At 38.8% G+C, this 13966-nt stretch overlaps 1 protein-coding gene across 2 annotated transcripts in view; it reads right to left on the bottom strand.

Moving 5' to 3' along the window:
• POLR3B (RNA polymerase III subunit B) overlaps positions 1 to 13966 on the bottom strand; it is a 146946-nt gene that overhangs the window by 65770 nt on the left and 67210 nt on the right. For both annotated transcript variants that reach the window (XM_001161567.8, XM_063787089.1), the window contains exons 13-18: positions 11497 to 11658; positions 8380 to 8580; positions 6374 to 6536; positions 4982 to 5135; positions 1725 to 1799; positions 1076 to 1174 (exon numbers count right to left, since the gene is read on the bottom strand). In XM_001161567.8, the coding sequence (XP_001161567.1) occupies positions 1076 to 1174; positions 1725 to 1799; positions 4982 to 5135; positions 6374 to 6536; positions 8380 to 8580; positions 11497 to 11658 (854 nt within the window). The remainder of the gene's footprint in view (positions 1 to 1075; positions 1175 to 1724; positions 1800 to 4981; positions 5136 to 6373; positions 6537 to 8379; positions 8581 to 11496; positions 11659 to 13966) is intronic.

The raw sequence follows: 13966 nt of genomic DNA, 5'->3' as shown, positions 1-13966 counted from the left end.
ATAAACTTAGAGTTTTTGAACAGACTATGTAGAGAATTCCTGCACTGACAAGAATTCAGATGTCCATGGACAAAAATCATCTCTAACAGAGGTAAGTATATTTTTATACAGCTTGATTCATTAGTTCAACTTTGGCAGTAATCAAGTATTAAAATCAGAGAAGCAACTCCTTTTAAAAAATACATATTAAGGCTGGGCATGGTGGCTCATGCCTGTAATCCCAACTACTCAGGAGACTGAAGTGGGAGGATCACTTGAGATCAGGAGTTTTAAGTTTCACTGAGCTATGTCGTGCCACTGTACTCCTTCAGGGTGACACAGCAAGACCTTGTCTCAAAAAAAAAAAACATATATATATGGTTTTATATACATATATATATATGGTTATCTATCTATATGGATATATGGATATATCTTTCTATGAGTGTGTGTGTGTATATATATAAACTGTCACACGAATAGGAAGGATAGTTAAATCTAAAGATGACTTGTTAGCTGCTTTGTAATACTCTTCACTGGGATAAATAATGCGTTATGCTCTGCTATAAAATTGTATATTTCTTTATGGTACATACAGAAATATACAATATACATATATACCATGAAATACTATTCAGTCATAAAAAGGAACGAGATCATGTCCTTTGCAGGGACATGGATGAAGCTGGAAGCCATCCTCAGCAAACTAACACAGGAACAGAAAACCAAACGCCGCATGTTCTCACTCACAGGTGGAAGCTGAACAATGAGAACACATGGACACAGGGAGGGGAACAACACACACCAGGGGGACTGTTACGGGGTTGGGGGAGAGAGAGCATCAAGATAAATAGCTAATGCATGCTGGGCTTAATACCTAGGTGATGGGTTGATAGGTACAGCAAACCACCATGGCCCACGTTTACCTATGTAACAAACCTGCATGTTCAAAAAAAAAAAAAAAAGAAGATTGTATATTTCTAACAGTTCCTGTCAAAAGAGTAAAAGATAGAAGGACTGAAGATGACAGTAAAAGAGAAGGTAGTTTCTATAGTCAGAATACGTTTTAATTATGGTTGCTATGGATCCTACTTACTTATTAATTGTGTGTTCGTACAGTGCAATGTTACAATCATTTTCTTCATTCACATCTAAATATTCAACCAGACTCTCATGTAAGAAATCTTCAAAATTCCTGGGAAAATATTGGTGAAAGAGACATCATTAAAAAGCATTTTTCTGCAGTATTTTATATAATAACAGGAGATACTGGCTTTCGTTTAGGCCCAAAGCACCTTTCTCTCCCAGAGAGTATCATTACATTGGGATACCTGAAACATGTTATTCTTAGCTCACACAGTAACCACAAATTGCTGAAATAAACACAGCAAAGTGTCTGTCTGTAACTCTTGTGAACCTAGTCCCCACTTCTTAAAAAAAAAAATTCTGACCTTAGAAACCTCATAATGAGACCCACAGTGTCTACACTGACATATGATGTAAGTCCTTTTCTTACCAGAAACACTTACTTGTGTACTAACTGACATCAAGACTAGGTAACCCTCATGATCTAAATTGATGAATATTTTACAATGTCCAAGCAAGTTCACATGGAGCAAAATAGGTTTTTAACAGGCTGGTAATTTGGTGGAAAGAAATTAAAACACTAAAATGAAAATACACTTTTCTTAAATCATGTATGTGGGTATTAAGGAGATTGGTAAGTTTTACTTTTGGCTACTTACCTGTACCCTTGGGCCAGCTCTTCCATATGTTTATTTGTGACTGCTGGCTTCTGTTTCTTGACAATTATGTAGGGTCTAGAATGGAAACAGCAAACCAAATTAATAATAGTTCCAGGGAAAAATTACACAGGCAAGTTAGTTTACCAAAGTGAGATGAGGGAAGATGTAAATACAAACAAACCTATTCCTGGATTGCTGAGGACACCAGGTAATTTTTGTATGGATGAGCATGGTGTAGGGGCCTATGCTCTCTCTCACATACACACACATACATACCCAAGCCCATGTGCACATGTGAGTATGTGTGGACATATTCATGCACACACACAGTGCTTCCTGCAAGTATCTTAGGAAACATTTGGTTTTGAATGAAAAGGCAACACAAAAATGATACTCAAAGTCTGAAAAGGAAACAAAACCTCTAATGCCATATTTTAAAAAACGGTGTAATGTATCAATCTAAAAACTTCCCGATTTCACATTGGAAAGATTTTGCATACTACTCATGGAGTTAACAGGCAAAGAAGCACTGTCACCTAGGGTAATAACGGCGTTGTGTTGTGAGGTTCTGATGAATATCCAGATGTTTAGAGTAGTTTGATTTAGTCTAAACATCACTGAGCTAGGTTAGCAAGATACTTAAAGCTACACATTACCAAAGAGAGTGGCTAAAAGTTGGCAGAGAATGAAGCTTTCTTACTTTGTGGTTTTCAGTGACGTAATGGGTGGAAGGTGGAGAAGGCATTCTGGCAGATTAACCTGTAACTGTCAGTGGGGACTTGCCTCGGAGGGCTTTGCCACCATGAGGAAACCCCGACACAAAGGATGGCATGCGGCACTGAAACGTCAAGGGCTGTTGCTATTTGGATAAGCAGCTCTTACAGAGAGGAGCAAGTAACCACCAGACACTTGTGCGCTCTACCCTAAAGTCCAAATAACTATTTGAGGACTAATGAGCACTTTTCAACAGTTAAGAAGAGGAGCTGCACAATTACAAAAGGGGAACACAAGTTGTTGAAAAATGAACTGGGTGAGCTTTTCATGGAAATCCACAGTACCTCGAAATTCTGGCTCCTTCTTGGTAGGGAAGCAGAGCCTACTAATGCCTCATTTGAGCGCTGCAGTGGATTCAGGTTAAGCCTCAGATGAGAAGACAGAAACCAGCGGAGGAGAGGGAGGGGATCACATTTAGCTGCCTCAGTTATCCTTACGTTACTCAACGCATTCTACTATTTTTTCCTGCTAGATCTGTTATGCCATTATAAAGCTGCTTCTACAAAAGAGTTTTATTTTTGAATATATATTATGTTGGATGTAATGAGATCCTAAAAAAGAGTAACCTAGAAAATGTCACTGTTATTCCTGCCCTTAACTGGACCATGTTATTAAGTTATAAATAAGCACCTAATGTGTGCCTGGCACCCTACTGAGCACTTACCACACCTTCTATCAACTAGTTCTCAGGACAATCTTAGGCAGGCATTATTGTTTCCATTTTACAGCCAAGGAAACCAAGGCTGAGAGACTGAAGTAGTATACTCAGAGTCACACAACTCAGTAAGTGGGAAGTTAGGATTCAAACACAGGTATATCATCAGCTAACCATTCTTCGGTTGCAAAGAAGAGAAACAAATTCTGGCTAATTTAAGCAAAAATGAAGTTTACTGGAAGCATTAAGAATTTACTGGTGCTGGGTGCGATGGCTCACACCTGTAATCCCAGCACTTTGGGAGGCTGAGGTGGGTGGATCACTTGAGGCCAGGAGTTCGAGACCAGCCTGGCCAACACAGTGAAACCCCATCACTACTAATAATACAAAAAATTAGCCAGGGGCAGTGGTGTGTGCCTGTAATCCCAGCTACTGGGTCGGGGAGGTGGGTGGGGAGCTGAGACATGAGAATCGCTTGAACCTGGGAGGCGGAGGCTGCAGTGACTCAAGATCGTACCACTGCACTGCAGCCTGGGTGACAAAGTGAGACTCTGTCTCAAAAAAAAAAAAAATAATAATTTAATGGAAGGATAAGAATCAAAGAAAAAGGTGAAATGCTCAGCCTCAGAAAGAAGAGGAACGAGAGCAGTTCCAAGAATCCAGAAAATGTTTAACAGGCAGTCTCTTGCATGTAGCACTGGGAGAATGAATCAAGTCCAACCACCTCCCTCCCTTGATTTATTTTACCTGGGATTCAAATTCTCTGATGAGGGGATCTGACTGACCTCATTTGGGTCATATGCCCAACCCCTGGCTGAAGAGAAGAGGGTGCTGGACTGACCATCCCAAGAAGCCTGCCAATGGGGACAGGCAGTCCTCAAAGGAAAATGAGGTAGTGTCATATGAAGGAGGAAAGGATGCTGGAGGAAAGCATGCAGTCACTCTCCCAGCTCTGACAGACTTCCAGCTACTGCTGGCTCACTGCCTTGTGCTTCAACACTACCCGAGGTATACACGGAATAACTACGGTAACGCTAGAAAAGGCTTGTGAAACAAGGCAATGTCCTCAGCTGATGTCTCTGCATATCCCCTCAAACCAGACACCATGTCACATTCGTCTCTGTACCTCCGGCTCCTAGATAGTACCTGTGCATAATAGGCCCTTAATAAATACTTACTGAATGAATAAAAGGAATCTACTTTTCCATTGGGTCTAGTGTTATTTTATTTCTTCATGCCTCCATGTTTTCATTCTTGCCTTTTTTCAGCCTTTCTCCTCCCCACCTACCTCCAAGTTAACACAATCCTACTCCTCCTTTAAAGCTCAGTTTGTAGCAACAGACTATAGTGGGCAAAATCATGCGTCAAACGAATCCTAAGGACTTTCAAATAAAAAACAGATTCCACCACTCTTTAGCTTTCAATAAGTTACTTAGCCTCACTGAACCTCAGTTTCCTCATTTCTTAAATGACAAGAATAATCCAACCTCATAGGGTTGAATGAAGAAGTTAAAGCCTTACACATATAGTGTCTCCATTAAAATGACAAATGGTGGCTAGCATTAACTACTACCACAGTTGATTGTTATTAGTCATTTTTTCTGCCTTTCCCGGCAGACTGAGCTCTCTGAGGGCAGACTCTGTCTCCCATTAATCTGAATCCTCGGTACCTAATATGCATATTCATGAAGTGTTTGCTCATGGAATTAAATTTATCTTCACAATGAAAGAGGTTAAAACAGTTTCAAAAATAAAAACAAGTCTATTTCTTTCAAGAGCAAATATAAAGAGATTCTTAAAAACTCTTTTTAGTAACCTGCATATATACCTGCATAGCCTTCCCCCATCAGAAGAAATATAGACACATCGATCTGTAAGATTTGTTGAGATGGAAACAAATTCATTGATATATCCTGCTCTTCTCATGAGTCGAAATGTATTCACTAGCTTTTTGTGGTCTCGAATGACACCTAAGATGTTACCTAGGCAAAAAGAAAGAACAGGTAAGACAGAAATAAAAAATAAATGCAACCTGATTTAATATATCCAACCAATAAAAATAGTAATCAGCACTAAGCAGTTATTTGAAAATACTATTATTAACACCTGCAGCCAGTCCACAAGGTTGCAGGGAAGCAACAAAGGAAGAATGCTTAAGGGCCAGTCCTTCCACATGCTGGCTGAGGAATACTGGAAAAGTCAGCTTCATTTTCCTCATCTTTCAGCACAGTGCTGGGGCATGAACTTGGGGTCCAAACAACCTGGGTTTGAACACTGGCTCCATCACTTCCACAGGCTGGCAGTAAAGATTAAACGAGCTGATCATTTAAAGTACTGAGAATTCTGCCTAGCACCTACTAACTGCTATTATTAAACTGCTTCTTGTTGTAATCAACATTTGTGAAATGAGGAAAATGAACTTTGCTTCCCAAGGTTAGCGGGAGGATTCAAAGAGGCACTGGGTGAAAGTGCAGAGTAAAAGCTCACTCAATGTTAGCCTCTGGGATACAATGAACTAGGCAGTCAGTTAACAGCCCTGCTGAGGCTCTGACCCCTTCCTCACCAGCCGATATAAAAAAGAGTTAATGACTCCTAGAATGAGAGGAAGGGGGAGAGGAAGAGAGAACAGACAAGTGATAAGGGATAAGCTCATGGAGCATACTAGGGAGAGAACAGGCACACAGCACCAAATCAAAAGCAGAAAGGAAGAGAGCACACTTGCTGCTAAGTCTCTGGAAGACTTTGAAGGAGACGGGAAGAGGTATATGAAAGAAGTAACTGGAGTGTGAGCCAAAGGAGAGGGATCCTCTTACCACAGGCTGCTGACATATTGATTATCAGATGGCTAGACAAAGTCAATTCATTATAAAAGTTGATCTGATAATTTTTGCAGAATGACTCCAATATTTAACTTGTACTTAAAGATACCATGTTGAACCTTATTCCACTAAGGATATGCCAGCAACTGCAAAAGGGGAGAAAGCAGCCACTTTCTGCAAAGTTACCCTTTAGCTCTGATAGCTATATCCTCTCAGAACCTTGGATAACCCAGCCAACAAAGTAACTGTTTCTGTTATCATTGTATTTTCTACCTTTAAGTGAAGGTCAACCTGGGCCCAGAATTAAAGTCTATCTGTGCTTTAAATACCAGGATAATAATGGATTCCCTCCCCCTCTTCACAGACTATCTAGGACCAACATGTCTCTATAATATACCCACCGTTAAGAAAGACAAGAAACACATTTGGGTAAGAGAGCTCTTCCCCACATAATAAATTCACATCTTCTACTCCCAAGTTACTGGCTAATTTAACAATGGGTCCATCTTCCATATCAGTTGTGATGTGTGTCATAAGGGCCAAGTTTTTAACCAAACCACATGCCTAAAAAACAAAAGATAGTCATTTCTAAGAATGAACATTAGTAATACAAAGTACAGTTTACATCTGAAAATAGCTCACTACTTTGCTGGCAGCAATGCAAAGCAGTACAACTTTGTAGGGGATACTGTGGTGATTCACACAAATGCCTTTAAAATATATATATATCCCTTAACTCAGGGGAATTTCTCTTCATAACAAGCAAGGATATAAAATAGATTTAGATACAGAAATGCTCAGCACAGTACTATTTGTAATTGTAAATGTTGACAGCATCATAAATGCCCAACAAAACTGATTACATTAAGAATTACTCCCAGACATTGGAACATTACAGTCATTATGATGACATTGTATAAAATAAGTAAAGGAAAACATTAATAAATGCAGCTACATAAAAATATAAAACTTCTGGCCTGAAATGAGAGACTGTATAAAATAACTGGCCAGTACCCTTAAGTTTCTTGGTCACGAAAGGTAAATAAAGACAGACTGAAAAACTCTTTCAGATGAAAAGAGACAAGGAGACATGACAACTAAAAACAATGTGTGATTCTGGATCAGAAAAAAGACAACAGTGGGACAACTGGCAAAATTTGAATAAGATCCATAGATTATAGTATTGTTCAATGTCATGAGGCTGATAACAGTGCTATGGTTACATAAGATGTTCACAGTTGCAAATCTAGATGAAATACTGTGGAAAATCTTTGTACCAGTTTCATCACTTTTTTGTACATCTAAAATTATTTCAAAATGAAAAGAAAAGAAATCTTTTTAAACATCTATGCAACCCGGTACAGTTCTAAAACAAAAATACCAAAAAGGACAGAATATAGCAAATAGGAAAAAAATACTTAAGACAGGTGACTTGTAAGATTGTATCTTCAGGTCTTAGAACCATCTGCTGCAGTAATGTACAAAATAGCTACTTTTTTGAAGTTAGCTGAAGCAATCTCTGGGAAATGAAATGTTTCAAAGTTCAAGATATATAAATTATGCAAAATTTGACAAACTGGATAATTTTAGTGTCAATTTCCATATGGTTTAAGATAAATTAAATAGTTTCTAAAAATCGCAGCTCTATACAGACTCCTATTTTCATCTCTTCCAAATAATAAATTCCTACACTTTGGACCCTACATCTTTTACTTGTTGTAATTATTAATTCAGCATATATTCATGGGGCCTGTACTTTAACCAAGGCTCTATGTTAGGAGCTTGAGATACAATGGTGAACCTTCCTTCCTCCAGAATTTTACAATTTAAAGGAATAGAATCAAGTGAAACTAACAATGTTAACACAAAGGAGAAAAGACCGTGACACAGGGAGTAGCGGGTGCTATAGAAGTAAACCCATGTAAACTCCCTGGCTTGATGTTTAGGCAATTGCTTGTGTTTCCAATATAAGTGAGTCAAAATCCACATTAGGTCATGGAGTGTATACTCCTAATTGGCTGTGACTGAGCCTACCTAAGGACAATAAGGAGCTGCTCAAAAAGAGCCCCTCATGAGCATGAGAGGTGGTAGGTCTTTCAATCTGCCTTCACAGTCTTATCCCCTCTGTGCATGTTTTGATTTTGGGATAAACTAAAATAATAAAGAGAAACATGGACTATATTACTTTTAGCTAACACACTGAATCAAATGCTTCTGCAGGTCCTAGTTTTAGAATGATACTAATGTAGTCTTCCAAGCATGTCAATATTTATTTGCCAGATAAATGACAGACCAAAGAAAGGATATGGCCTGGAGATGGGAACAGAAGCAGACCTCCCCACCCCACCCCATGCACAGACATAGGTACTGCCTCTTACACAGCATCAAGACTCCTCAGATTCCTTACCTCTCCTTCAGGAGTGTCCGAAGGACACAGCATTCCCCACTGAGATGGCTGGAGGGAGCGAGGACCACTCACTTTTCTCGTTTTTTCAAACTGGGAAGAGATTCTTGTCATCATGCCCAGTGCGGATATATATGACAAGCGAGACAGCACTTGGGTTACACCCTGGCGGTCCATTTTAAATCTCTTTAAAGACCAATTTCCCTGTAGGGAGATGAAAGACATAAGACTATTCCTAACCCAATCCTATGTTGTCTGATACCGTGCGGTCACTCCAAGAAGTTCATTACAGGAGCTTCATGCTTACGAAATTAGAACCATGACATATATTCAGAAATCAAAGTGTCACAATTAAAATGAAAGTTTAGTCAAGTCACTTGCTGGGGTTTTCTAGGAAGATAATGAACATTACTATGTCTAGCAACCATCTCAGAATTATTCGACGCATAACCTTACCACATCAGAGCACTCACCTTCTGAGGAACTAATTCTATAATGAAGAGCCAGTTCAACCAGAGATTTCCATGGGAAGTCATAAGCTAACTGATAAAACACCAGCAATTTCTATACACGTTTAAAGGAAAACTAGTATGAAGCTCAAAGAGATCATTTCATGTTGGAATGTGCTATTATTTGGATGTTTTCCAAAGTTAGTCTTAAGAACAGGAAAATGTAGCAACAGAAAAATAACTCAGATATCATTTACTTAGGATAATGAACAAACTGAAGGCTTCTTAATTAAGGTTTAAGGAATCTAAAAATAGTATATATATTCATATTAAGAAACATATATTCTCTGTGGCCACTGTGTCATTATTAAAATAGATTCATATGAACTAAATCTTGAACATTAAATTTACTTTATCTTCTTATGCATTAAATATGTTGTATTATTTTAAATATATTTTATAGTTGTATTAATTGTATATATTAAAAATATTCTCAAGGATAAAGATTAAGATTAGAAATTTTTGAAATTTAAATTCATGGTAACATGAATTAACAGTAGAAAACAGTATTCATCAAAAAAGCAAAGCAGGCCGGGTATGTTGGCTCACGCCTATAATTCCAGCACTTTGGGAGGCCGAGGTGGGTGGATCACCTCAGGTCAGGAGTTCGAGACCAGCCTGCCAACGTGGCAAAACCTCATCTCTACTAAGAATACAAAAACTAACTGGGCGTGGTGGTGCACGTCTGTATTTCTAGCTATGTGGGAGGATCACTTGAGCCCAAAAGGCAGGGGCTGCAGGGAGCTGAGATTGCACCACTGTACTCCAGCCTCGAAGTAAGACACTGTCCAAAAAAAAAAAAAAAAAACGAGCAAAGCAGACAATAAGATTTGTTCACAATTCTAAAGAGAAAAACTGCACCTGCCATGGTTCTTCATTCCTCCTCAGAGGACCCAATAAAAGCTAGGAATGTTCTCTTGAGAAAAATGCACATAGAAACAAGAACAAAAATTTTATATTCATTTTTGGACTCTTGTGGATCCCAGGTTAAAAACCCTTGTAGCAGAAAAACTGCTAAGGCTTCAGGAAAAGATTAGATGATCTGTTTGCATTAAAATATGTAACTTTGGGGGAGCTCCCTCACAAATTACAGTTTGCTCACTGTTATAGTGAAGATCGATCACTTTGGAACCTTGAGTTTCTGAAACGTGGGAAAGAGCTAAACTCTAAGAAACCCTATTATAAGGCAAAGAAAGAGAGCAACCATATATATCCCACAAATGAACCTCTCATATTATTACTTATTTCATTAACTCCTTTTATCCTTGGAGGCAGAATGAATCTAGTAAACTGACTTATGCCCAGAGTAAGAGTAAATAAGGTAAATAAGTATTCAGCACACAGCTAAAATAAGGCAGCAGCTGTTGGCAAGCAGCAAGTAGATGGGAGTGAAGCCAAGATGTTCAGCAAGAGAATTTGTTCTTGTATTCTGTAGGAGTATTACAAAAGGGAGAGACGAGAAACAGACAAGAGGTCTAAAAATGCTCCTTTGAGAAAAATGTATTTGGTAAAAGCATTCTGCTAATAGCAACATTAAGAATTTTAAAGGTCGATCTTTTTCTGTTGCCTAGAGTGGGGCACACCTGTAACTAGGCCTGCTACTGATTTTTGTAATAAGCAGTTCTATCAGGGAGGTAAAGCAGTTTTCTTTAGGGGCAAAAGAACTACTCAAAATAGCTCTTTTGACCTGAAAATCATGGGTGAGGAAGCAAGGAAAAGTAATTCTAACAGAAGTTTGTTCAAGCATTCTTTGGAAGATTCTCTTCAAATATTCAGGGATCCACCTCAGACAAGTTTGGGCCACTAGAGTTTATGTGCCTAAACAGGGACAAAGGCCTGGTTCTCCTCAAATTTAGATGTAGCTGTCACTGTATGGGCCACTCACATAGACCCACTATAAAGTTCTAAAGTCAAGTATTGAAGCAAGTTTGCACTAATTCTTTCATCATTAAGGGAATCAACACGGTAGATGATACTATGCTTTGTTGGGGCAAAATCTCATCCATAAAACTAATTTTATGTCTGGCATGCAAAACATGAACCAGACTTCATCAGATAGACCTATAGTTGTTATGCTTTAAGAAAGGAAGCAAAAACCCATCTGATAACCTTTTATGAATAGCCTGAGACCCTGACTACATAGCAGCTGCCGAGAACTGAATTCATCCAGAACTGAATTCATTGCTTATGTGAGGAACAGCTGATAGGTCTTTGAAGAATATAAACCTCCTGTGAAATGAAACATTTTGTATTATTTTGGACAAAAGGTTGATAATTAATAAACCTGCCTGAAATGCGTCAATTTTACTACAGAATAAAATAGGGGAAAGTATTCTTTAAAAGAATGGTTATTAACAGTTCAATGAAGATTTTTCCTCTATATAAGAGTATCTATTTTCTTATTGCCTCATGTAACAGCAACTATAATTTGGCAGGAAAGTTATAGTAATAAACACTTCAGACTTTCTTTCAAAGTAGAAATTTGCGCTTTGTAAACATTCATTTTGATATATATATTTCACCTGGATTCTCAAAGTGCTTTAAGTTTCTGTTCTATTGAATAGGTTTACAAATAAATTACAAACTCCTAAAGGAGTGACTGAAGACTTACGGTAGAAATAGCATTCACCATGCCATTGGTGATCTGGTCTTGGCGCATGTGTTTGACAACATCAAACTGGGCTGCTCTTTGCTTAGGAATCACCTGGTCGGCAATCTTTTTCATTTCAGAATTAAATTTTTTGAACAAGTCTTCAAAAAGAAGAGATAAAAGCTAAAAAAAAAAAAAAGGTATATGGTGATTTTTCAAAAAGCATTGCTAGATTATTTTAATAAATTTTAGGTCTTAAGATTTTTAAAAAATAAGATGGAGAAACTGCTTAAAACAGAAAAAAATTGATATTTTCAAATTCAGTTTGACAGATATGTACATAATTTTCTATGTGCTTAACACCGTGCTAGGCATTAAACGAGAGCAAAGATGATGACATACTCACTGCATTCAAAGACATTTTCTTTAGACCAGTCACTTCTAGACTTTCAGATTTCATTGACCAATGACCTAATTTTTAATTTTACAGATAAAGTCATATATTAAAACCAAAAAGGATGGGGGGGGGGGGGCGGTGGAGAAGAATTACCATTATAAATTCTGAAGATATCCAAGATGTTTCCTGTATCATTGGTAAAGGTATAAATTGGTACAATCACTTAGGAAACAGTTTGCCATTATCTACCCATCCCTGTGCCCCAACAGTTCCACTCCTAGTTATACCTGCTGCAGGAGTGTTTCTCAAACTTTAGCATGTGTAGTAATCACTCTGAGGGATTGTTAAAACACAAATTGCACCCGGGCATGGTGGCTCACGCCTGTAATCCCAGCACTTTGGGAGGCCAAGGTGGGTTGATCACGAGGTCAGGAGTTCAAGACCAGCCTGGCCAAGATGGTGAAACCCTGTCTCTACTAAAAATACAAAAATTAGCTGGAGTTCAAGACCAGCCTGGCCAAGATGGTGAAACCCTGTCTCTACTAAAAATACAAAAATTAGCCGGGTCTGGTGGCAGGTGCCTGTAATCCCAGCTATTTGGGAAGCTGAAGCAGAGAACTGCTTGAACCCAGGAGGTAGAGGTTGCAGCGAGCCGAGATTGCGCCACTACACTCCAGCCTGAGCGACAGAGTGAGACTCTGTCTTAAACACACACACACACACACACACACACACACACACACAAATTGCAGGCCCTGCCCTTACAGTTTCCAGCTTAGTAGGTCTAAGGTAGTGCCCACGAGTATGAATGCCTAATGAGCTCCCAGGAGATGACAGTGCTGCTGGCAGGAGGAGGGCACTCAAGATACTTATACTAGCTATTCGTAGCAGCTAAAATCTGGAAACCATACAAATAATATATAGACAAACTGTGGTAGACTCGTATAATGAAACACTGTAAAACAATGAAAATGAACAAAAAATAACTAACCACAAAATCATGGCTGAGTATTAAAAACAAATACTCAGCAAAAGAAACCAGACATAAAACAACATATATATGGCATGATTCCATTTATATAAGGTTCAAAACCCAGCACAACTACATTATATTGTTTAGAAAGGTACAACTAGGTGGTTAAACTTTAAAGAAAAGTTAGGATGCAAATAGTGTAATTGAAGGAATCAGCTAAAATTTTAAGGACTTCTTAAAGGCCAAATGTGGACTGCCACACAAGTTCAGAATTCTTCTGAAGCCCAGGCACAAGAAGTGTCCACTCCCACTCACAAGTTCCTTTCTGTGGAGTGCTCATGAAAGGCTGCAGTGAGGAGAAAACCTGAGAAAGACCCCTTTGTTGGAAAACAGGCAATAAAACCCTACCTACCTACTTCCCTGGGCTTTTTGCATAGGAAGCAACACCTAAGTCCCTGGGAAGGGGGCAGGACACCCTCCTGCCTGGCAAAGTCCCAGGAGGCAAAAATAACCTCTTCTCAGAGAGGGACAGAAGCAAAAGCTGTCTGTCCCTAATCCCCCAGGCTCTCCCAACAAACTCTGCACCTATAGTAACTAGCAACAACAGTCTACCCCCGGAAGAGGTCCAGCAAACCCTCTGATTCCAGGAAAAGGTGCAATGCCAGAGAGAAGAGGAGGGAGAAGCATCTTTCCCTAGGGGAGGAGCAGGAAACCTGGTTGGGCAAAGATCCTGCACTGATACACAGCAGGGGCCAGATACCACAGGGAGGGGCAGGAAACTGAAAGCTTTCCTTTAGAAAATGCGGGAAAAAGAAAAGATTGCCCATTCTCAACACTCCTATTCAACATTGTATTGGAGGTGCCATTCAGTTCCATAGGACAAGATAAAGAAATAAAAGATACAAATATTGGAAAAGAAGCAATAAAACTGTCTTTACTTGCAGATAATATGTTCATCCACATAGAAAATCCAAAAGAATCTAAGAAAAAAACCTTAATAGAAATAGTACATGTGTTTAGCAAGTTTGCAAGATACAAGGCCAATAAACACAAAGCAACTGAAAATTACTGAAAGAAATTAAAAAAAATTTCAGTAGGTGAGATGATATGTTCATGGATTG

The sequence above is a fragment of the Pan troglodytes genome, chromosome 10, assembly GCF_028858775.2.
Source record: "Pan troglodytes isolate AG18354 chromosome 10, NHGRI_mPanTro3-v2.0_pri, whole genome shotgun sequence".
In the NCBI taxonomy this organism is placed as follows: domain Eukaryota; kingdom Metazoa; phylum Chordata; class Mammalia; order Primates; family Hominidae; genus Pan; species Pan troglodytes.
The sequence above is the reverse complement of the archived record's forward strand: the minus strand, read 5'-3'. Positions and strand labels throughout refer to the sequence as shown.